General features: G+C 40.7%; 1 protein-coding gene across 3 annotated transcripts in view; it reads right to left on the bottom strand.

The window, feature by feature from the left end:
• Positions 1-26,480, bottom strand: part of CTC1 (CST telomere replication complex component 1) — a 210,478-nt gene that overhangs the window by 128,218 nt on the left and 55,780 nt on the right. For all 3 annotated transcript variants that reach the window (XM_053718286.1, XM_053718285.1, XM_053718287.1), the window contains 6 exons: positions 24,953-25,105; positions 24,761-24,869; positions 23,141-23,219; positions 22,748-23,051; positions 22,562-22,651; positions 22,208-22,309 (listed from right to left, as the gene is read on the bottom strand). In XM_053718286.1, the coding sequence (XP_053574261.1) occupies positions 22,208-22,309; positions 22,562-22,651; positions 22,748-23,051; positions 23,141-23,219; positions 24,761-24,869; positions 24,953-25,105 (837 nt within the window). The remainder of the gene's footprint in view (positions 1-22,207; positions 22,310-22,561; positions 22,652-22,747; positions 23,052-23,140; positions 23,220-24,760; positions 24,870-24,952; positions 25,106-26,480) is intronic.

Genomic DNA, 26,480 nt, shown 5'->3' on the forward strand with positions numbered 1-26,480 from the left:
GTAAGACCGAAGAGAATAGCCATGAACTGGAAGTGTTTGTCCAGAAAGGCAACCCTTAGGAACTTGTGATGATCCCTGTTAATGGGAACATGCAGGTACGCGTCCTTTAAATCCACTGTTGTCATAAATTGACCCTCTTGGATCGAAGGAAGAATGGAACGAATAGTTTCCATCTTGAAGGATGGTATTCTGAGAAATTTGTTTAGACTCTTGAGATCTAAATTGTCCTGAAAAATTCCCTCTTTTTTGGGAACCACAAACAGATTGGAATAAAATCCCAGACCCTGTTGCTGATTTGGAACAGGAACTCACACTCCCAGGTCGGAGAAGTCTTTGATACAGAGTAAGAATGCCTCTCTCATGTCTGATCTACACATAATCTTGAAAGCGGAAACCTGCCTCTGGGAGTGAATTTTGAACTCTAGATTGTATCCCTGTGACACTATTTCGATTGCCCAGGGATCCTGAACATCTCAAACCCAAGCCAGAGCGAACAAGTCTGCCCCCTACAAGATTCAGTCCCGGATCGAGGGCAGACCCTTCATGCCGTCTTTGATTCAATAGAAGGCTTCTTGGATTATTTTCCCTTATTCTAAGACTGATCGGGTCTCCAGGAAGGTTTAGACTGATCCTGCTTGGAGGAGGAAGCGGAAGAATTTCCCTTGAAATTTCGAAAGGAAAGAAAATTACTCTGTCGTCCCTTTTGGTTGTTTCTCTTATCCTGAGGGAGAAGATGACCCTTACCTCCCATAATCTCAGAGATAATTTCTGTCAAGCCAGGTCCAACCAAGGTCTTCCCCTTGTAAGAAATTGCTAAAAGCTTAGACTTAGAGGATACATCCGCAGACCAAGGTTTTAACCATAAGGCTCTGCGAGCTAGAACAGAGAAACCTGAAATCTTTGCTCCCAGATTGATAACTTGAAGGGAAGCATCCGTAATAAAGGAATTAGCCAATTTAAGAGCTTTTATCCTATACTGGATTTCATCCAGGGGAGTTTCTGTCCTAATAGCATCAGGCAACGCATCAAACCAATATGCCGCCACACTAATGACAGTTTCAATACACACAGCTGGCTGCCATTGTAAGCCCTGGAGTACATTCTTTTTGAGTATCCCCACTAATCTTTTGATCTCCATTCCATTCTTGAAAGTACAACTATCCTCTATGGGTATAGTAGTTATTTTAGCTAAGATGGAAAAAGCTCCTTCCCCCTTTGCCAAGCCTCCTAACCCGCGTCGGCTATGGGAAACAACTTTTTAAATATAGGAGATAGAGAAAAAAGGAAATTTATGCTTACCTGATACATTTATTTCTTTTACGATATGACGAGTCCACGGATTTCATCCTTACTTATGGGATTACGCCTCCAGGACAGCAGGAGGAGGCAAAGAGCACCACAGCAGAGCTGTATATATAGCTCCTCCCTTCCCTCCCACTCCAGTCATTCGACCGAAGTTAGGAAGAGAAAGGAAAAGCCAAGGTGCAGAGGTGACTGAAGTTTAACAAACATAAAGACCTGTCTCAGAAAATGACAGGGTGGGCCGTGGACTCGTCATATCGTAAAAGAAATAAATTTATCTCAGGTAAGCATAAATTTCCTTTTCTTTTACAAGATATGACAAGTCCACGGATTTAATCCTTACTTATGGGATACAATACCAAAGCTATAGGACACAGATGAAAGGGAGGGACAAGACGGGAACCTAAACGCAAGACACCACTGCTTGAAGAACCTTTCTCCCAAAAACAGCCTTGGACGAGGCAAAAGTGTCAAATTTGTAAAATTTGGAAAAAGTGTGAAGAGACGACAAAGTTGCAGCCTTGCAAATCTGTTCAACAGAAGCATAATTTTTAAATGCCCATGAGGAAGCCACAGCCCTAGTAGAATGAGCCGTAATTGTTTCAGGCGGCTGCTGTCCAGCAGTCTCATATGCCAAACGGATGATACTCTTCAGCCAAAAAGAAAGAGAGGTAGCCGTAGCTTTCTGGCCCCTATATTTTTACAGAAAAAACAACAAATAATGAAGATGATTGACGAAAATCTTTAGTCGCCTGCAAGTAAAACTTCAGGACACGGACCACATCCAAGTTATGCAACAGACGCTCCTTCTTAGAAGAAGGATTAGGACACAAGGAAGGAACAACAATTTCCTGATTAATATTCTTATTAGAAACAACCTTAGGAAGGAAACCAGGTTTGGTACGTAAGACCACCTTATCAGAATGGAAAATAAGATAAGGAGAATCACATTGTAAAGCTGAAAGCTCAGAAACTCTGCGAGCAGAAGAAAAAGCAACCAAAAATAAAACTTTCCAAGATAACAACTTAATATCTATGGAATGCATAGGTTCAAACGGAACCCCTTGAAGAACATTAAGCACTAAATTCAAACTCCAAGGAGGAACAATTGGTCTAAACACAGGCCTGATTCTAGTCAGAGCCTGACAAAAAGATTGAACATCTGACAGACGTTTGTGTAGCAAAATAGACAAAGCAGAAATCTGTCCCTTTAAGGAACTTGCTGACAACCCTTTCTCCAATCCTTCTTGGAGAAAAGATAAAATCCTGGGAATTTAGCCTTTGGATTCGCACCAATAAAGATATTTACGCCATATCTTTTGGTAAATCTTTCTAGTAACAGGCTTACGTGCCTGAATCAAGGTATCAATGACCGAATCAGAGAACCCTCTCTTAGATAAAATCAAGCGTTCAATCTCCAAGCAGTCAGCTGCAGAGAAACTAGATTCAGGTTGATGGAAGGGTCCCTAAATAAGAAGGTCCTGCCTAAATGGAAGCTTCCACGGTGGAAGAGAGGACATGTCCACCAGATCAGCATACCAAGTCCTGCGAGGCCACGCAGGAGCGATGAGAATCACCAAAGCCCTCTCCTGTTTGATCCGAGCGATCACCCGGGGAAGGAGAGCAAACGGTGGAAACACATAAGCGAGGTTGAATGACCAAGGCACTGCCAAGACATCTATCAGTTCGGTCTGAGGATCCCTGGACCTGGATCCGTATATCGGGAGCTTGGCATTCTGACGAGATGCCATAAGATCCATCTCCGGTCTGCCCCATCTGAGAATCAGGGTGGCAAAGACCTCCGGATGGAGTTCCCATTCCCCCGGATGAAACGTCTGTCTGCTCAAAAAATCCGCTTCCCAGTTGTCCACTCCTGGGATGTAGATTGCTGACAGATAACAAGAGTGAGCCTCCGCCCACCGAATTATCTTGGATACTTCTGTCATCGCTAAGGAACTCCTTGTTCCTCCCCGATGATTGATGTAAGCCACAGTAGTGATGTTGTCCGACTGAAATCGGATTAATTTGGCCGAAGCCAACTGAGGCCAAGCCTGAAGCGCATTGAATATTGCTCTCAACTCCAGAAAATTGATTGGAACTAGAGACTCTGACTGAGTCCACACACCCTGAGCCTTCAGGGAATTCCAGACTGCACCCCAACCTAGTAGACTGGCGTCCGTTGTCTCTACCACCCAAGAGGGTCTGCGGAAGCACGTCCCTTGGGACAGATGATCCGGCGACAACCACCAAAGAAGAGAGTCTCTTGTCTCCTGATCCAAATCTATTTGAGGAGACAAATTTGCATAATCTCCATTCCACTGCCTGAGCATGCTCAGTTGTAGAGGTCCGAGATGAAAACGAGCAAACGGAATGATGTCCATTGCCGCTACCATCAATCCAATTACCTCCATGCACTGAGCCACTGATGGCCGAGGATTGGACTGAAGGGATCGGCATGTATTCCGAATCTTTAACTTTCTGACTTCCGTCAAAAAGATTTTCATGGACATAGAGTCTATTAGAGTTTCCAGGAAAGGAACCCTTGTCTGTGGAATTAGTGAACTCTTTTCTAGATTCACCTTACACCCCTGAGTCCTTAGAAAGGATAGAACAATGTCGGTATGAGACTTTGTCAGTTGATAAGACGACGCCTGGATTAGAATATCGTCCAGATAAGGCACCACTGCAATGCCCCGCGGCCTGAGAACCGCCAGCAGAGACCCTAGAACCTTCGTGAAGATCTTGGGTGCCGTAGCAAACCCGAAAGGAAGGGCTACAAACTGAAAATGTTTGTCCAGAAAGGCAAACCTCAGGAACTGGTGATGATCTCTGTGGATAGGAATATGAAGATATGCATCATTTAAGTCCACGGTAGTCATATATTGACCCTCCTGGATCAATGGAAGAATTGTCCGAATAGTCTCCATCTTGAAGAATGGAACTCTAAGAAACTTGTTTAGACTCGAGATCTAAAATGGGTTGGAACGTTCCCTCTTTTTTGGGAACCACAAAAAGATTTGAGTAAAACCCCTGCCCCTGTTCCTGTATTGGAATGGGACAAATTACTCCCATAGTGGAGAGGTCTTTTACACAACGTAAGAATGCCTCTCTTTTTATCTGGTCTACAGACAATCGTGAAAGAAGAAACCTTCCCCTTGGGAAGGAATTTTTGAACTCCAACTGATACCCTTGAGACACGATCTCTAGTGTCCATGGGTCCTGAACGTCTCGTATCCATGCTTGGACAAAGAGAGAAAGTCTGCCCCCTACTAGATCCGGTCCCGGATCGGGGGCCGCCCCTTCATGCTGTTTTGGGAGCAGCAGCGGGCGTCTTGGGCTGTTTACCCTTGTTCCCAGCCTGGTTGGGTCTCCAGATGGACTTGGCTTGTGCAAAATTCCCTTCCTGTTTAGCGGAAGAGGGGACTCCCTTGAAGTTTCGAAAGGAATGAAAATTACTCTGTTTACCCCTTTGTTTAGATGTTTTATCCTGAGGTAGGAGGTGACCCTTACCTCCCGTAATGTCAAAAATGATCTCTTTCAAGTAAGGCCCGAACAGGGTCTTTCCCTTGAAAGGAATAGCCAAAAGCTTTGATTTAGAGGACACATCCGCAGACCAAGATTTTAACCATAAGGCTCTGCGCGCTAAAATGGAAAATCCTGTATTCTTACCAGCCAATTTGGTGATCTGAAAGGCGGCATCCGTAACAAAAGAATTAGCCAGCTTAAGGGCCTTAATTCTATCCAATATTTCCTCCAAAGAAGTCTCAGTCTTAAGAGATCTTCTAAGGCGTCAAACCAAAAGGCAGCCGCAGTTGTGACTGGTACAATACAGGCCGTCGGTTGTAATAGAAACCCTTGGTGAAAAAATAGCTTTTTTAGAAGACCCTCCAACTTTTTATCCATAGGGTCTTTGAAAGCACAACTGTCCTCAATGGGGATAGTTGTACGCTTAGCCAGGGTAGAGATAGCTCCCTCCACCTTAGGGATCGTTTGCCAAGAATCCCGAACAGTGTCAGCTATAGGGTACATTTTCTTAAAATTAGGGGAAGGTGAGAACGGGATACCCGGTCTTTCCCATTCCCGCGTAACAATTTCCAAAATTCTCTTAGGAACCGGAAAAACATCAGAATAAGAAGGAACCTCTAAGTATTTGTCCATCTTACACAATTACTCTGGTGGTACCACAATAGAGTCACAGTCGTCCAGAGTCGCTAAAACCTCCCGAAGTAAGACGGAGGTGTTCAAGCTTAAATCTGAAGGATATGACGTCCGAGTCTGTCTGAGGTAACGCACTCCCTGAGTCAGAAAGTTCCCCCTCAGACAGAATCTCCCTACCCCCCAAATCAGATCCAAAAGGGCTTCTGTCCTGCTGCGTTTGCCTTGTAACACCGGCAACTTAGATAAAACTTCTGTAAGAGTGGATGACATAACTGCAGCCATATCCTGCAGAGTAAATGAAGTGGACGCAGTTGAGGAACATGGCGTCACTTCAGTGGGCGTTAAGGGCTGTGACGCTTGGGGAGAAAGTAGTGGCATACCCTGAGTCTCATCAGTCTGAGAAACATCCTTAGATATATCTTTGTTAAAGAAAATCTGCTCTCTACATTGCAATGCCCTCTCAGTGCATGAGGGGCAAAAAGTAACCGGGGGTTCCACATTGGCATTTAAACACATGGAACAAGTACTGGCATTAAGATCATCCATTGTGAAAACAAAATGTTATTTAATTATGTAATACACCTTTTATATAGAAAACCGTTGTAAAAATAAAAACTGTGCCATTAAACAAAAAATAAAAATGTTTTGCTCAGTACACTGTACTAAAAAGTTTTAATATTTGTGGCTTTGCAGACAAAAACGTCGTGTTTTTACGTATCCCAGAAAAGCTGTCAACTAATTTTGAGCAGCAACTTACACCTTAAAAAATAAGATCACGTCGCCACAGCTCTGCTGCGGCGCCTACCTGCTTTCTATGACCCAGGGACAAACGAGCATCCGAACAGCAGAGTGTCTAAACCGCCTGATCTACCCACGCGGTCCAGACAAACACTGGAGTCAATTACTCTGTCCGACTCCCAGAAAGACATTGCACGGCTTCTCTCAGCGCGCGAATGAGTGCCCTGCCCATTGTGGGCGTACCAAACTAAACTCCCGGTCGGCTCTGTACTAGTAGCACAAAATGGAGTGCCGGGATAAATGTGACCCAAAACACAAGTCCAATATAGAAAGCCAGTCCCCCATTTAAATCTGACAACTCCCGGTCTGTTGCGACAACCCCTGAGCCAGGAGTATACAAGAGCAGCATACCGGAGTGTAATACATTAATAAAATCCCCAGTGTCAGCCTAAAACCTGAAGGGGTTATTTCTTAATAACACCCCAAATGTACATCATGCAGCCCCATAAACAGGCCCAATAATTATGGCAGCCCTCTAGAACCGTGTATTAGTAGCGCACAGACATAGGTTAGGATATTCAGTTCACAGAGGAAAACGACAGTCTTTTCTGAGGTACTAGGTATCACAGAAAGTAATAGACTGCACATACCTCAATGCTGAGTAACAGCATGACTTGTCCCACACTGCTAGAGGTCCTTCTTCTCCTCCAGAAATCTGTGGGAACAAAACTGGGCCTTAGATAAAATCTGCTAAGACCATATTCAGCAGGGCAGCACACAGTCTGGGAGTCACAGGAAAGAACGTATTTGAATCTGTACAGCTACCCTTGCTTTACCCTTGAGTAAAATAGTATACACCGGTACCATTTAAAAATAATAAACAAATCTAAACTCACACCTCACTTTACCTCTTCCTATCACTAACACAGGCAAAGAGAATGACTGGGGTGGGAGGGAAGGGAGGAGCTATATATACAGCTCTGCTGTGGTGCTCTTTGCCTCCTCCTGCTGACCTGGAGGCATAATCCCATAAGTAAGGATGAAATCTGTGGACTCGTCATATCTTGTAAAAGAAAGGGCCAGTCATACCGGAGCCCTTCAGGGTAACTAGAACCTCCTTAGGTAGCAAACGGAGGTGATCCAGAAAACCACTTTAACATCAGACAAAGGAATTACCCAGACAAAGTCTGAGATGTTTCCCTTATCTACTACCGAAGTATCTTCCACTTTAATCTTCAGGGAATAAAACATTAGGAATAGTTTGTGATTAAATACATGGCATGGGAAAAACAGACAATGCAACAGATATCGCCAAAGATTTATTAGAGAAGCGATATCTTGCTAAGAAAACTCCAGACGGAGTTGGTGAGGAAGCGCAGGGCACTGCATGGGTGGACTGTAATATTTTATGGACACTTAATGAGAATCCCTTTTATCTCTATAGAAAAGTTCCCACTACAAAGAACAGGGAAATGGATTGTTAAAGCCACATTCGTTTAACAACAGAAGGAGCCACTCTAGTGATGATAACCCTGCATAGTAGGGTCTCTTGGGCCATCAGACTGACGTATGGATGATTAATCATAATCATAAAGGTCTTAACTGAATTTATATCCATATAAACACATAAAGACCTTTACTGTCTCTTTAAAAATTAAAGTGTAAACTTTTTACTTATGAAGGCAGTAAAAAATGTTAAGTAGGTACATGACGCACCCGCTGAGGTGCCTGCCAGTCCTTCTGTTAAAATCCTAACAGTTGTAGCGCTGTCTCTAAGCGTAACACTCTGACATAATATTTTGCACTCCCTCCGATAACCGTAAATGCTTGGGAGGAGGTGTCTAAGCACAACCACTAGAATCTACTAGTCTCCTTCTGTCCGATAACCGGAAGTACTAAAAAGTGGTGCGCAACCCAATTGGCGCCACACCAGCTCTGCCCCTCGTGGGTGTTTCAATAGCCCTCTCCCGGTCGCCATTATTATTATTATTATTATTAAGTTAAACGACCGGGAGCAAAATAACAGACTGCTCAGCTTCCTTTCTCTCCTTAGGAAGCTGCTTAGTCTGTAAGATAACTCTCAAGAGTGAAACACCCTCACACTGATCTCACTCTCCATATTAGTCTGTCAGTATGAAATCTCCCGGTCGGCTATTAATTATGAAACCGCCGGGAGATGAGAGTCACATGTCATACAGCCCCAGTGCCTGCGTCCAAGCTGCCAAGTGCCCCCTAAAGTAACTAGGAGATGCATTCTGTTAGCCCCCTTAATAAGGAGCCCAATTTCGATGAGGTCTTTGTGTAAAAGAATCAAGTGCCCAAACTTTTTCTGAGATTTCTCTGTACCCCCAGAAATAAAGTCAGCACTTACCTCATCTTCTGCCTGGCAGCAAGGCAGTTTCCAGGTTTGAGAGGTCCTATCCCTCACATGGACCTGTGAATGAAGAGAAAGTCCTGAGTTAGAATCTCTCAGGTTTTCCAGAGGCAGGGCAGCATCAATATATGGGAGGTGTAGTGAGAATTATGTCCCACAAGTTCCCATTGCTCTAAAGCCACCAAAGCTCTACTGAAGAGACTGATATGGACTACAGCTGCACCCTAGAATAAAGCAGCACACTCTGGCACTACTTTTAAATAATAAACTCTTGATTGAAGAATCTAATCTAACACCTCACTTTACTTCTTCCTATCACTAACGTAGGCAAAAAGAATGACTGGATTGGGAGGGAAGGGAGGAGCTATTTAACAGCTCTGCTGTGGTGCTCTTTGCCGCCTTCTACTGACCAGGAGGTAAATATCCCATTAGTAATTAAGATGATCCGTGGACTCATTGTGTTCTAAAAAAGAAACTCTTATTTTAACCCCTTACTGGTACCAGTTGGTCAAGTTCTTCATACAGGGTGCCATCATGTTGGAGCTTAGGTATTCTTGTACTCTGTGACAAAAGTGAGGACATTCACTGATCAGTAGTGTGGCAGGATTTTTGACAGCTGTATTTTGCTCTCTGGGTTAGCATGCTTGATACACAACATGAGCTTTACACTTTTGCAGTGTCTGCATTTCTCTTTATTAATCATGTGGCCTCTCTCATGTAACTTTCAAACTGTGTATAAAACCTGTATAATTGTAAAGCTAACGCTCTGTATTGCGTACGCCAAATCAACAAACAATACAGCTGTGAAAATTCAGCAAATTCACTAATCTGCGAGTGCTCACCACTTCTGTCACAGGGTGCAAGAATACACGAGCTCCAAGATGGCAGCGCCCAGTATGATAATGCAGAGCTTCTGCAATTGGCAGCTCTGAGAGCTGCAGACACATGAGGAGTAATAAACACATGATAAGTAGCAACCAATCAATTGTAGTTGTGTCCAGCAGTTTAAATGTCCCTTTAAACAATAACTGCTCTACATAGGGCAGCCAGAGGGGTTAAAAAGAATTCATTATAGACAGATGGCTTTAATTTAGCACAGTGCATATGTGAGAGATCATATCTAGATATGCTCGCTGTAGCAAGATTTTAAACACCGTGCCTGGTTGTAGCAGTTGGTGGTTTCCATAGTTTTGTGAAGATTATTTTGCATCTTTGTAGACACAACACGAACCACCAGCACATTCTGAACAGGCATGTTTTTTAAATGTAAATACACGGAGCATTGCTAGATATATTGTACTCACCTGCGCACACGAAATAATAATGTGCACTGCAAAAATACTTCTGTTAAAAAACTGCCTTTACTATTTTGAGTATTATTTCCCCTTAATCTTATGAATTATATTTTATGCTTGAGCGCCTGAGTTGTTCCCTTTTTGAGTCATTGCTTGAGAAAAGCATACTACACGACTGCACACTTTGTCTCATCTTAGGTTAACATTTACATTATATGCTAAAGTGGCTTGTGCAAGAAAACTATTACTTCGCCTCAGCTTAAAATTTCTACAGATATTTTTACCACATATGGACTACAACGTACAAATAATACCTTTAGTGTAGGGATATATATATATATATATATATATATATATATATATATATATATATATATATATATATATATATATATATATATATATATATATATATATAACATAATTTATGTAAGAACTTACCTGATAAATTCATTTCTTTCATATTGGCAAGAGTCCATGAGCTGGTGACGTATGGGATATACATTCCTACCAGGAGGGGCAAAGTTTCCCAAACCTCAAAATGCCTATAAATACACCCCCACCACACCCACAATTCAGTTTAACGAATAGCCAAGAAGTGGAGTGATAAGAAAAGAGCGAAAGCATCAACAAGGAATTGGAATAATTGTGCTTTATACAAAAAAATCATAACCACCACAAAAAAACGGTGGGCCTCATGGACTCTTGCCAATATGAAAGAAATGAATTTTTTCAGGTAAGTTCTTACATAAATTATGTTTTCTTTCATGTAATTGGCAAGAGTCCATGAGCTAGTGACGTATGGGATAGCAAATACCCAAGATGTGGAACTCCACGCAAGAGTCACTAGAGAGGGAGGGATAAAAATAAAGACAGCCAATTCCGCTGAAAAAAGAATCCACAACCCAAATCAAAAAGTTTTAATCTTATAATGAAAAAAACTGAAATTATAAGCAGAAGAATCAAACTGAAACAGCTGCCTGAAGAACTTTTCTACCAAAAACTGCTTCTGAAGAAGAGAAAACATCAAAATGGTAGTATTTAGTAAAAGTATGCAAAGAAGACCAAGTTGCTGCTTTGCAAATCTGATCAACAGAAGCTTCATTCTTAAAAGCCCAGGAAGTAGAAACTGACCTAGCAGAATGAGCCGTAATCCTCTGAGGCGGGGATTTACCCGACTCCACATAAGCATGATGAATCAAAAGTTTTAACCAAGAAGCCAAAGAAATAGCAGAAGCTTTCTGACCTTTCTTAGGACCAGAAAAGATAACAAATAGACTAGAAGTCTTTCTGAACTCTTTAGTAGCTTCAACATAATATTTCAAAGCTCTTACCACATCCAAAGAATGCAAAGATCTTTCCAAAGAATTCTTAGGATTAGGACACAACGAAGGGACAATAATTTCTCTACTAATATTGTTGGAATTCACAACCTTAGGTAAAAATTTAAATGAAGTCCACAAAACTGCCTTATCCTGATGAAAAATCAAAAAAGGAGACTCACAAGAAAGAGCAGATAATTCAGAAACTCTTCTAGCAGAAGAGATAGCCAAAAGAAACAATACTTTCCAAGAAAGTAATTTAATGTCCAGAGAATGCATAGGCTCAAACAGAGGAGCCTTTAAAGCTCTCAAAACCAAATTAAGACTCCAAGGAGGAGAGATTGACTTAATGACAGGCTTGATACGAACCAAAGCCTGAACAAAACAACGAATGTCAGGAAGATTAGCAATTTTCAGTGAAGCAGAACAGAAAGAGCAGAGATTTGTCCTTTCAAGGAACTTGCGGACAAACCCTTGTCCAAACCATCCTGAAGAAACTGTAAAATTCTATGAATTCTAAAAGAATGCCAAGAGAACTTATGAGAGGAACACCAGGAAATGTAAGTCTTCCAAACTCGGTAATAAATCTTTCTAGACACAGATTTACGAGCCTGTAACATAGTATTGATCACTGAGTCAGAGAAACCTCTATGACTAAGCACTAAGCGTTCAATCTCCATACCTTCAAATCTAATGATTTGAGATCCTGATGGAAAAAAACGGACCTTGAGATAGAAGGTCTGACCTTAACGGAAGTGGCCAAGATTGGCAACTGGAAATCCGATCAAGATCCGCATACCAAAACCTGTGTGGCCATGCTGGAGCCACCAGCAGTACAAATGAACGTTCCATCATGATTTTGGAAATCACTCTTGGAAGAAGAACTAGAGGCGGAAGGATATAAGCAGGTTGATAATTCCAAGGAAGTGACAACGCATCCACTGCTTCCGCCTGAGGATCCCTGGATCTGGACAGATACCTGGGAAGTTTCCTGTTTAGATGAGAAGCCATCAGATCTATTTCTGGAAGCCCCCATATCTGAAAAATCTGAAGAAACACATCTGGGTGAAGAGACCATTCTCCCGGATGTAAAGTCTGGCGACTGAGATAATCCGCTTCCCAATTGTCTATACCTGGGATATGAACCGCAGAGATTAGACAGGAGCTAGATTCCGCCCATGCAAGTTTCCGAGATACTTCTTTCATAGCCTGAGGACTGTGAGTCCCACCTTGATGATTGACATACGCCACGGTTGTGACATTGTCTGTCTGAAAACAAATAAACGATTCTCTCTTCAGAAGAGGCCAGAACTGAAGAGCTCTGAAAATCGCACGGAGTTCCAAAATATTGATTGGTAATCTCGCCTCTTGAGATTTCCAAACCCCCTGCGCTGTCAGAGATCCCCAGACAGCTCCCCAACCTGAAAGACTCGCATCTGTTGAAATCACAGTCCAGGTTGGACGAAGAAAAGAGGCCCCTTGAACTAAACGGTGGTGATTTAACCACCAAGTCAGAGAAAGTCGAGTATTGGGATTTAAGGATATCAATTTTGATATCTTTGTATAATCCCTGCACCAAAGGTTCAGCATACAAAGCTGAAGAGGTCTCATGTGAAAACGAGCAAAGGGGATCGCATCCGATGCTGCAGTCATGAGACCTAAAACTTCCATGCACATAGCTACTGAAGGGAATGACTGAGACTGAAGGTTCCGACAAGCTGAAACCAATTTCAGACGTCTTTTGTCTGTTAGAGACAAAGTCATGGATACTGAATCTATTTGGAATCCCAAAAAGGTTACCCTTGTCTGAGGAATCAAGGAACTTTTTGGTAAATTGATCCTCCAACCATGTCTTTGAAGAAACAACACAAGTTGATTCGTATGAGATTCTGCAGAATGTAAAGACTGAGCAAGTACCAAGATATCGTCCAAATAAGGAAACGCTGCAATACCCTGCTCTCTGATTACAGAGAGAAGGGCACCGAGAACCTTTGAGAAGATCCTTGGAGCTGTTGCTAGGCCAAAAGGAAGAGCAACAAATTGGTAATGCTTGTCTAGAAAAGAGAATCTCAGGAACTGATAGTGATCTGGATGAATTGGAATATGAAGATATGCATCCTGTAAGTCTATTGTGGACATATAATGCCCTTGCTGAACAAAAGGCAGAATAGTCCTTAGAGTCACCATTTTGAATGTTGGTATTCTTACATAACGATTCAAAATTTTTAGATCCAGAACTGGTCTGAAAGAATTCTCTTTCTTTGGTACAATGAACAGATTTGAATAAAACCCCAGACCCCGTTCCAGATATAGAACTGGCACAATTACCCCAGATGACTCCAGGTCTGAAACACATTTCAGGAAAGCCTGAGCCTTTACTGGGTTTACTGGAATGCGTGAGAGAAAGAACCTTCTCACAGGCGGTCTTACCTTGAAACCTATTCTGTACTCTTGAGAAACGATGTTCTGAATCCAATGATTTTGAACTGAACTGATCCAAACATCTTTGAAAAAACATAATTTATGTAAGAACTTACCTGATAAATTCATTTCTTTCATATTAACAAGAGTCCATGAGCTAGTGACGTATGGGATATACATTCCTACCAGGAGGGGCAAAGTTTCCCAAACCTTAAAATGCCTATAAATACACCCCTCACCACACCCACAAATCAGTTTAACGAATAGCCAAGAAGTGGGGTGATAAGAAAAAAGTGCGAAGCATATAAAATAAGGAATTGGAATAATTGTGCTTTATACAAAAAAATCATAACCACCACAAAAAAGGGTGGGCCTTATGGACTCTTGTTAATATGAAAGAAATGAATTTATCAGGTAAGTTCTTACATAAATTATGTTTTCTTTCATGTAATTAACAAGAGTCCATGAGCTAGTGACGTATGGGATAATGAATACCCAAGATGTGGATCTTTCCACACAAGAGTCACTAGAGAGGGAGGGATAAAATAAAGACAGCCAATTCCTGCTGAAAATAATCCACACCCAAAATAAAGTTTAATGAAAAACATAAGCAGAAGATTCAAACCGAAACCACTGCCTGAAGTACCTTTCTACCAAAAACTGCTTCAGAAGAAGAGAATACATCAAAATGGTAGAATTTAGTAAAAGTATGCAAAGAGGACCAAGTCGCTGCTTTGCAAATCTGATCAACTGAAGCTTCATTCCTAAACGCCCAGGAAGTAGAAACTGACCTAGTAGAATGAGCTGTAATCCTCTGAGGCGGAGTTTTACCCGACTCAACATAGGCAAGATGAATTAAAGATTTCAACCAGGATGCCAAAGAAATGGCAGAAGCTTTCTGACCTTTTCTAGAACCAGAAAAGATGACAAATAGACTAGAAGTCTTTCGGAAAGATTTAGTAGCTTCAACATAATATTTCAAAGCTCTAACAACATCCAAAGAATGTAACGATTTCTCCTTAGAATTCTTAGGATTAGGACATAATGAAGGAACCACGATTTCTCTACTAATGTTGTTGGAATTCACAACCTTAGGTAAAAATTCAAAAGAAGTTCGCAACACCGCCTTATCCTGATGAAAAATCAGAAAAGGAGACTCACAAGAAAGAGCAGATAATTCAGAAACTCTTCTGGCAGAAGAGATGGCCAAAAGGAACAAAACTTTCCAAGAAAGCAATTTAATGTCCAATGAATGCATAGGTTCAAACGGAGGAGCTTGAAGAGCTCCCAGAACCAAATTCAAACTCCATGGAGGAGAAATTGACTTAATGACAGGTTTTATACGAACCAAAGCTTGTACAAAACAATGAATATCAGGAAGAATAGCAATCTTTCTGTGAAAAAGAACAGAAAGAGCAGAGATTTGTCCTTTCAAGGAACTTGCGGACAAACCCTTATCTAAACCATCCTGAAGAAATTGTAATATTCTCGGAATTCTAAAAGAATACCAAGAAAAATGATGAGTAAGACACCAAGAAATATAAGTCTTCCAGACTCTATAATATATCTCTCTAGATACAGATTTACGAGCCTGTAACATAGTATCAATCACAGAGTCAGAGAAACCTCTTTGACTAAGAATCAAGCGTTCAATCTCCATACCTTTAAGTTTAAGGATTTCAGATCCGGATGGAAAAAAGGACCTTGCGACAGAAGGTCTGGTCTTAACGGAAGAGTCCATGGTTGGCAAGATGCCATCCGGACAAGATCCGCATACCAAAACCTGTGAGGCCATGCCGGAGCTATTAGCAGAACAAACGAGCATTCCCTCAGAATCTTGGAGATTACTCTTGGAAGAAGAACTAGAGGCGGAAAGATATAGGCAGGATGATACTTCCAAGGAAGTGATAATGCATCCACTGCCTCCGCCTGAGGATCCCGGGATCTGGACAGATACCTGGGAAGTTTCTTGTTTAGATGAGAGGCCATCAGATCTATCTCTGGAAGTCCCCACATTTGAACAATCTGAAGAAATACCTCTGGGTGAAGAGACCATTCGCCCGGATGCAACGTTTGGCGACTGAGAAAATCCGCTTCCCAATTGTCTACACCTGGGATATGAACCGCAGAGATTAGACAGGAGCTGGATTCCGCCCAAACCAGAATTCGAGATACTTCTTTCATAGCCAGAGGACTGTGAGTCCCTCCTTGATGATTGATGTATGCCACAGTTGTGACATTGTCTGTCTGAAAACAAATGAACGATTCTCTCTTCAGAAGAGGCCAAAACTGAAGAGCTCTGAAAATTGCACGGAGTTCCAAAATATTGATCGGTAATCTCACCTCCTGAGATTCCCAAACTCCCTGTGCCGTCAGAGATCCCCACACAGCTCCCCAACCTGTAAGACTTGCATCTGTTGAAATTACAGTCCAGGTCGGAAGAACAAAAGAAGCCCCCTGAATTAAACGATGGTGATCTGTCCACCACGTTAGAGAGTGTCGAACAATCGGTTTTAAAGATATTAATTGAGATATCTTCGTGTAATCCCTGCACCATTGGTTCAGCATACAGAGCTGAAGAGGTCGCATGTGAAAACGAGCAAAGGGGATCGCGTCCGATGCAGCAGTCATAAGACCTAGAATTTCCATGCATAAGGCTACCGAAGGGAATGATTGTGACTGAAGGTTTCGACAAGCTGTAATCAATTTTAGACGTCTCTTGTCTGTTAAAGACAGAGTCATGGACACTGAATCTATCTGGAAACCCAGAAAGGTTACCCTTGTTTGAGGAATCAAAGAACTTTTTGGTAAATTGATCCTCCAACCATGATCTTGAAGAAACAACACAAGTCGATTCGTATGAGACTCTGCTAAATGTAAAGACTGAGCAAGTACCAAGATATCGTCCAAATAAGGAAATACCACAATACCCTGTTCTCTGATTACAGACAGAAGGGCACCGAGAATCTTTGTGAAAATTCTTGGAGCTGTAGCAAGGCCAAACGGTAGAGCCACAAATTGGTAATGCTTGTCTAGAAAAGAGAATCTCAGGAACTGAAAATGATCTGGATGAATCGGAATATGCAGATATGCATCCTGTAAATCTATTGTGGACATATAATTCCCTTGCTGAACAAAAGGCAATATAGTCCTTACAGTTACCATCTTGAACGTTGGTATCCTTACATAACGATTCAATAATTTTAGATCCAGAACTGGTCTGAAGGAATTCTCCTTCTTTGGTACAATGAAGAGATTTGAATAAAACCCCATCCCCTGTTCCGGAACTGGAACTGGCATAATTACTCCAGCCAACTCTAGATCTGAAACACAATTCAGAAATGCTTGAGCTTTCACTGGATTTACTGGGACACGGGAAAGAAAAAATCTCTTTGCAGGAGGTCTCATCTTGAAACCAATTCTGTACCCTTCTGAAACAATGCTCTGAATCCAAAGATTGTGAACAGAATTGATCCAAATTTCTTTGAAAAAACGTAACCTGCCCCCTACCAGCTGAACTGGAATGAGGGCCGTACCTTCATGTGAACTTAGAAGCAAGCTTTGCCTTTCTAGCAGGCTTGGATTTATTCCAGACTGGAGATGGTTTCCAAACTGAAACTGCTCCTGAGGACGAAGGATCAGGCTTTTGTTCTTTGTTGAAACGAAAGGAACGAAAACGATTGTTAGCCCTGTTTTTACCTTTAGATTTTTTATCCTGTGGTAAAAAAGTTCCTTTCCCACCAGTAACAGTTGAAATAATAGAATCCAACTGAGAACCAAATAATTTGTTTCCCTGGAAAGAAATGGAAAGTAGAGTTGATTTAGAAGCCATATCAGCATTCCAAGTCTTAAGCCATAAAGCTCTTCTGGCTAAGATAGCTAGAGACATAAACCTAACATCAACTCTAATAATATCAAAAATGGCATCACAGATAAAATTATTAGCATGCTGAAGAAGAATAATAATATCATGAGAATCACGATTTGCTACTTGTTGCGCTAGGGTTTCCAACCAAAAAGTTGAAGCTGCAGCAACATCAGCCAATGATATAGCAGGTCTAAGAAGATTACCTGAACACAGATAAGCTTTTCTTAGAAAGGATTCAATTTTTCTATCTAAAGGATCCTTAAACGAGGTACCATCTGACGTAGGAATGGTAGTACGTTTAGCAAGGGTAGAAATAGCCCCATCAACTTTAGGGATTTTGTCCCAAAATTCTAACCTGTCAGGCGGAACAGGATATAATTGCTTAAAACGTTTAGAAGGAGTAAATGAATTACCCAATTTATCCCATTCTTTGGAAATCACTGCAGAAATAGCATTAGGAACAGGAAAAACTTCTGGAATAACCGCAGGAGCTTTAAAAACCTTATCCAAACGTATAGAATTAGTATCAAGAGGACTAGAATCCTCTATTTCTAAAGCAATTAGTACTTCTTTAAGTAAAGAGCGAATAAATTCCATCTTAAATAAATATGAAGATTTATCAGCATCAATCTCTGAGATAGAATCCTCTGAATCAGAAGAGTCCAAAGAATCAGAATGATGGTGTTCATTTAAAAATTCATCTGTAGAGAGAGAAGATTTAAAAGATTTTTTACGTTTACTAGAAGGAGAAATAACAGACAAAGCCTTCTTTATGGATTCAGAAACAAAATCTCTTATGTTATCAGGAACATTCTGCACCTTAGATGTTGAGGGAACTGCAACAGGCAATGGTACATTACTAAAGGAAATATTATCTGCTTTAACAAGTTTGTCATGACAAATATTACAAACAACAGCTGGAGGAATAGCTACCAAAAATTTACAGCAGATACACTTAGCTTTGGTAGATCCAGCAGGCAGTGATTTTCCTGTAGTATCTTCTGGCTCAGATGCAACGTGAGACATCTTGCAATATGTAAGAGAAAAAACAACATATAAAGCAAAATAGATCAAATTCCTTATAAGACAGTTTCAGGAATGGGAAAGAATGCCAAATATCAAGCTTCTAGCAACCAGAAGCAAATGAAAAATGAGACTGAAATAATGTGGAGACAAAAGCGACGCCCATATTTTTTAGCGCCAAATAAGACGCCCACATTATTTGGCGCCTAAATGCTTTTGGCGCCAAAAATGACGCCACATCCGGAACGCCGACATTTTTGGCGCAAAATAACGTCAAAAAAATGACGTAACTTCCGGCGACACGTATGACGCCGGAAACGGAAAAGAATTTTTGCGCCAAAAAAAGTCCGCGCCAAGAATGACGCAATAAAATGAAGCATTTTCAGCCCCCGCGAGCCTAACAGCCCACAGGGAAAAAAGTCAAATTTTTGAGGTAAGAAAAATATGATAATTCAATGCATAATCCCAAATATGAAACTGACTGTCTGAAAATAAGGAAAGTTGAACATTCTGAGTCAAGGCAAATAAATGTTTGAATACATATATTTAGAACTTTATAAATAAAGTGCCCAACCATAGCTTAGAGTGTCACAAAAAATAAGACTTACTTACCCCAGGACACTCATCTACATGTTTGTAGAAAGCCAAACCAGTACTGAAACGAGAATCAGTAGAGGTAATGGTAAATATAAGAGTATATCGTCGATCTGAAAAGGGAGGTAAGAGATGAATCTCTACGACCGATAACAGAGAACCTTATGAAATAGACCCCGTAGAAGGAGATCACTGCATTCAATAGGCAATACTCTCTTCACATCCCTCTGACATTCACTGCACGCTGAGAGGAAAACCGGGCTCCAACTTGCTGCGGAGCGCATATCAACGTAGAATCTAGCACAAACTTACTTCACCACCTCCCTTGGAGGCAAAGTTTGTAAAAACTGATTTGTGGGTGTGGTGAGGGTGTATTTATAGGCATTTTAAGGTTTGGGAAACTTTGCCCCTCCTGGTAGGAATGTATATCCCATACGTCACTAGCTCATGGACTCTTGTTAATTACATGAAAGAAATTGTAATCTGTCCCCTACCAGCTGTGCTGGAATGAGGGCCGCACCTTCATGCAGACTTGGGGGCTGGTTTTGATTTTCTAAAAGGCTTGGATTTATTCCAGACTGGAGAAGGCTTCCAATTGGAAACTGTTCCTTTAGGGGAAGGGTCAGGCTTCTGTTCCTTATTCTGGCGAAAGGAACGAAAACGGTTAGCAGCCCTAAATTTGCCCCTAGATTTTTTATCCTGAGGCAAAAAGGCTCCCTTCCCGCCAGTGACAGTTGAAATAATAGAATCCAACTGAGAACCAAATCATTTATTACCTTGGAAAGAAAGAGATAGCAACGTTGACTTAGAAGTCATATCTGCATTCCAAGATTTAAGCCATAAAGCTCTTCTAGCTAAAATAGCTAAAGACATATACCTGACATCAATTCTAATGATATCAAAAATGGCATCACAAATGAAACTATTAGCATGTTGAAGAAGTTTAACAATGCTATACACATTATGATCTGGTACTTGTTGCGCTAAAGCCTCCAACCAAAAAGTAGAAGCTGCAGCAACATAAGCCAAAGAAATAGCAGGCCTAAGAAGATTACCTGAACATAAATAAGCCTTCCTTAGAAAAAATTCAAGCTTCCTATCTAAAGGATCTTTAAAAGAAGTACTATCTGCCGTAGGAATAGTAGTACGTGTACGCTTAGCAAGAGTAGAGATAGCCCCATCAACTTTGGGGATTTTTTCACAAAACTCCAATCTATCAGCCGGCAAAGGGTACAATTTCTTAAACCTTAAAGAAGGAGTAAATGAAGTACCCAAACTATTCCATTCCCTAGAAATTACATCTGAAATAGCATAAGGAACTGGAAAAACCTCTGGAATAACTACATGAGGTTTAAAAACTGAATTTAAACGTTTACTGGTTTTAATATCAAGAGGACTAGACTCCTCCATATCTAATGCAATCAACACTTCTTTAAGTAAAGAACGAATAAACTCCATCTTAAATAAATATGAAGATTTGTCAGTGTCAATATCTGAGGCAGAATGTTCTGAACCAGATAGATCCTCATCAGAGATAGATAAATCAGAATGTTGGCGGTCATTTAAAAATTCATCTGATTTATGAGAAGTTTTAAAAGACCTTTTACGTTTATTAGAAAGTGGTATAACAGACAGGGGCCTTCTGAATAGAATTAGAAACAAATTCTCTTACATTAACAGGAATATCCTGAACATTTGATGTTGAAGGAACAACAACAGGTACATGGATTACTACTAATGGAAATATTGTCTGCTTTTGAAAGTTTATCATGACAACTAACACAAACTACAGCCGGAGGAACAGTTACCACAAGTTTACAACAAATGCACTTAGCTTTGGTAGAACTGACATCAGGCCGCAGCTTTCCAGAAGTAGATTCGGATATAGGGTCAGCTTGAGACATCTTGCAATATGTAATAGAAAAAACAACATATAAAGCAAAATTATCAAATTCCTTAAATGACAGTTTCAGGAATGGGAAAAAATGCAAACAGAATAAGCCTCTGGTAAACAGAAGCAAAAAGAAACAAAGACTTAAATAATGTAAAAAAAAAATGGCGCCAAGTATGACGCCCACAATTGACAAATTTTTTGGCGCCAAAAACGTCTGCAACACGAGCGTCATAGATGACGCAACTACGTGAAAACTCTCGGCGTCAACTACGACACCGGAAATGACGTCATAGACATCAAACGTAATTCTCGTGCCAAAAAAGTCTCGCGCCAAAAATGAGGCAAGAAATTCTAGCATTTTTTGCACCCGCGAGCCTAACAGCCCGCAATTTAGAAGAAAAGTCAAATGAAAAAATTTTCAGGTAAGAATTTTTTTTATTTATATGCATTTCCCAAAAATGAAACTGACAGTCTGAAAAAAGGAAATATACTGATTAACCTGAATCATGGCAAATATAAGTATAAAACATATATTTAGAACTTTACATATAAAGTGCCAAACCATAGCTGAGAGTGTCATAAATAAAATAAGACTTACTTACCAAAAGACACTCATCTACATATAGTAGATAGCCAAACCAGTACTGAAACGAGAATCAGCAGAGGTAATGGTATATAAGAGTATATCGTCGATCTGAAAAGGGAGGTAGGAGAAGAATCTCTACGACAGATAACAGAGAACCTATGAAATAGATCCCCGATAGGATGACCATAGCATTCAATAGGCAATACTCCCTTCACATCCCTCTGTCATTCACTGCACTCTGAGAGGAAAACCGGGCTTCAGCATGCTGTGAAGCGCATATCAACGTAGAAATCTAGCACAAACTTACTTCACCACCTCCATAGGAGGCAAAGTTTGTAAAACTGAATTGTGGGTGTGGTGGGGGGTGTATTTATAGGCATTTTGAGGTTTGGGAAACTTTGCCCCTCCTGGTAGGAATGTATATCCCATACGTCACTAGCTCATGGACTTGCCAATTACATGAAAGAAATATATAGATAGATACACACATACTGTATATATATATATGCATAAATACAAGGGTGAAAAAATATCACTGTAGTTCACTAGTCAGGGGTTAAAAGTTACTAGGCCAGAGGGGAAAAGATACTAGTCCTAGTATATAGTTAGAGAAAAATAATCAAGTTACCTACCTCTACATCTTGTAATGTCCATTCACTGTGGACTGTGAAGCATTCCATGCAGTTTGAAATTTGCAACGAAGACTCACTTTGACGGTCAAAAATCCCTAAATTCTTTATAAAGAGAGATTGATACACTGACAAAACCAAAACGGATATGGACTCTGAACCCAACCCTTCTACAAGTGACTATGAGGCAGAATGCAATGGTGACTTTGAATTTTCACCAAAGAGCTAGTATAGAGAGCAAAGTAATACAGGCAGCAAAGACTTTACCCTACCCCGCATAATAAGCTTAAGGAAAAAAAGAAGATATTAGGAAAATTCTTGTTTTTGCTATGCGACTTGGCAGTAATAGTATCTCACCGTCTCTCCTGTTGCAATAAGACGATATAGCCTGTTTGGCTGAAGAAAATTAAACCATCGCACTGAGGAACCAGAAAAAAGCAGCAAAACCTACAAAAGAGGGGAGCGATACGAGTAGAAGAAAAAAGCAAGTGCAAACTTAGGCTTGAAAAGACAAGTTTGAAAGATAGCACTTTCCTTTCTTACCCTGTTAAGCGGTTTGTCTTCTTCCGTTTTAAGTTCTCCATCTTCATAATTATATTTTGCCTCTAACAGCTGTGGGCCTCCTACCCATGTGGCTTGGGCTTGAAACTGAAGGCCACCTTCAGAACTGGACCTGGGGCCCCGTCCCTCCACCCGGCCTATGACAAATAAGCGAGATACCCAGGGGACACAAGTTCGAGGACATTTGGAGGGGCGTGGCACACAAGATGCTTTGTCGGTGCACGATGAGCAGATATGTGGCTGATGGAGAACCTGAACATTTTGACAGAGGAAAAGTACATATGTTCTGAAAGTAACACAAACAGAGAGAAAAATTAGTCAAGTCTGACAAACCGACTTATAAAATAATAGCAATCGTAGGGGTGAGTTTCTCACTTGTATTCTATTTTCTCTTTCACTTTGTTCTCAACCTTTTCCATGATCAGCTCATACTCAGACACCTTAATAACACAACCTGAAAAGAATTCAGGAAATTGGAAAGAAAAGAAAAAAACAGTGAAAGGAGAATATAATCATTGCCATCTTTATATAAAAAGGAAAATTTATAAACAAACGGCTGAAATAATGTGGCCCTGGGAAGCCTGAGACAGTCAATCTGCAGTACTCTATGCCAAGCCATCAATGAATAATTACCTAGCAATGGAGAGAAATGGTTTTAACAGAAGATACTGGTACCAATAAAGAACCTTGAGAGGTGGAGAGGAGCTATGAAATTAGAGTATGATCCTTTTAACATTCATAATACTTGGTTATTGCAATACAGGCTATACACCTTTTGAGTTATGCCATTTTAGGAACTTACAGAAGTATGGGCTGTTGCTGTTGAAGATACAGCTAACTAGATGTGGTGTGTGTTCTTTGGGTAACCTGTAGAAAAAGAAATATAATCTTTGTGCCAATGGAGCACTGTCTAACCAACTATGGCAAACTAAAAAAATAGGGTTTATTCCACTTGGGGAACTTTTCCAGACTCCTGATGAGTCTGGGAAAGTCAGGTATTTTATTACTGGTAAACTAAAAAGATAGCTTTGCAGGGGAAGCTAAAATGTTTCTGCAATGTGTTTCCTCACCAACACAAAACGTTATAGCTTAGTCTCCTCTGGGAAACTGCTAAATAATGCTGTCCTTTTAGAGGCATCTGAAAAGGTAGGCCTAGCATCCTTAAAAGGACACTGTAATTTAAAAAAAAATCTCTCAACTACATGAAACAGCAGACTCTAAAAAAGCAGAAAAAAAGTGAAAGCTTTCAAATGAAATTTAATCTAATATAGATGCACTAGTCCTAAAGCCCGTTGACACGGGCCGTGTTGTCTCTCTCTCTCTCTCTCGCGTGCGATCAGCTGCAAGAGTTTGTCTGAACTGCGCATGACGGCTTCAGACAAACTCTTGTCTTTTATAATATAGGATTGGTTGTGTACTTCCTACTGATGTTCATTGGTTGAAAGACACTTCCTACTAATACTCCTTAGCTGATAGATACTTCCAGCTTATACTCACTGGTTAATAGATACTTCTTGCTAATTTGCAGAAAAACCTATAATTTAACAAATATTAGTAGTTCATAACTGACACTAGTGTGTTAGTCCTTATAGACTTGGGATAGGTTACTCTGAGGTACAGATCAATAGAATAACTCTCCATAACTACTGAAATAAAAAGAGGTAGTAACTTCCCCTTTTAAAAACATAAGATGTTTCTTTGCTTTGGAGGAAACTATACAGTTAGATTGTCACACTTCAAGAAACTAAGGTTGTAGAGTTGTTTTTTTCCTTTAGCACAACATAAAGTAAAAATTGCTGTATGAGAACATGTAGATACAGTGATTAGTTGGCATTTGAAAGCATTGAACAAAGGACTATTCCCTTTGAGGAACCGGATGAGGTAGGTTCTACTTTTTGGTGAACCTGGAGACAAAAGGGTTAGAGAAGTTGAAGAGAACTAATGAAAATATGGACATCAGGATATGTTTAAACAGACATAATGTAAATTAATTACCAATCCAAGCAATTGGTGGACGGGGCAAAATCAAGCACGGTAGAGAGAACATCTGATCCTTTAACTTGAGGACACCAGATGAAGATGTGTGGAGTACTCCCAGAAGTCGCTGGAGTGAAATTAAAAATGGTTTCAACATAAGAAACACCTAGGCATTTAAACTGGGCAATGTGTTAAAGATGACAAACTCACAGGTGGGGTGGGCAGGTCCTCAGGTTGCAATACATTATAGGACCAGTGGAGACGTCGATTAAGCTCACTACTTCTTAGAAAACGATTCTCAGAGACAAGAGACGACAGAAGAGACAAAGAGGGAAGAGACCATGGAGATGGGAGGGGAGAGTACTAAAAGAAATGGAGAAAAACAAGAAAAATATACTTGACAATTCATCCTAGTATCTCAAAAAACTCAAAGTTTGCAAAACCCATACTATACCCATGTAATAAATTAAAACCAAGAGCAAAACATGTTGCACAAATAAAATGAGAGGGAAGCATGAAAATCCTTACTAAAATATTGACTACACAAAAGAGACTCTGATTTATTACACTAGGATAAGTGACCGTTTATATGAAAATATAATTTATGCTTATCTGATACATTTATGTTAGTGAGAGTCCATGAGTCATTACTCCTGGCCACTAGGAAGCGGTGGCAAAGATTACCAAAACTCTAAGATCATAAAAAAAAAAAAAAATTATGCTTACATGATAATTTTCTTTTCTTCTGACGGGAAGAGTCCACAGCTGCATTCATTACTTTTGGGAAATACAGAACCTGGCCAACAGGAGGAGGCAAAGACACCCCAGCCAAAGGCTTAAATACCTCCCCCACTTCCCTACTCCCCCAGTCATTCTACCAAGGGAACAAGGAACAGTAGGGGAAATATCAGGGTGAAAAAGGTGCCAGAAGAATACAACGGCCACCACAAATGTGGGCGGGGAGCTGTGGACTCTTCCCATCAGAAGAAAAGAAAATGATCAGGTAAGCATAATTTATGTTTTTCTTCTTAAACGGGAAGAGTCCACAGCTGCATTCATTACTTTTGGGAAAACAATACCCAAGCTATAGAGGACACTGAATGCAAAACGGGATGGAAAAAAATAGAGGCAGACCTTAATCTGAGGGCACCACAGACTGCAAAACCTTTCTCCCAAAGGCTGCTTCAGCAGAAGCAAAAACATCAAACTTGTAAAGTCTCGAAAAAGTATGTAAGGAGGACTAGGTAGCCGCCTTACAAATCTGATCTATAGAGGCCTCATTCTTGAAGGCCCAAGAGGAAACTCTCGTAGAATGAGCCATAATCCTTAGAGGAGGCTTATGTCCCGCTGACTTTATGCTAAACCGATGACACTCCTCAGCCAAAAAAGATAAGGAAGCCGAAGAGGCCCTCTGACCCCCACGCTTCCTGAAAAGAGAACAAACAGATAAAAGAAGTTTGTCTAAATTCCTTCGTGGCCTGAAGATAGGACTTCAGGGCACAAACCACATCCAGAATTACGTTGAAAACGTTTCTTCGACAAAGAAGGTTAGGACATAAGAAAGGAACCACAATCTCTTGATTGAGGTTGCAAATTGACACCACCTTAGGAAGAAAACCTAACTTGGTTTGTAGAACAGCCTTATCAGCATGGAAGCCAGATAAGGAAGACGCATTGCAAGGCAGCAATCACAGATACTCTGCGCGCAGAAGCAATAGCCCGTAGAAAAGGAACCTTC

Source organism: Bombina bombina, chromosome 6 (assembly GCF_027579735.1).
Source record: "Bombina bombina isolate aBomBom1 chromosome 6, aBomBom1.pri, whole genome shotgun sequence".
Lineage (NCBI taxonomy): Eukaryota > Metazoa > Chordata > Amphibia > Anura > Bombinatoridae > Bombina > Bombina bombina.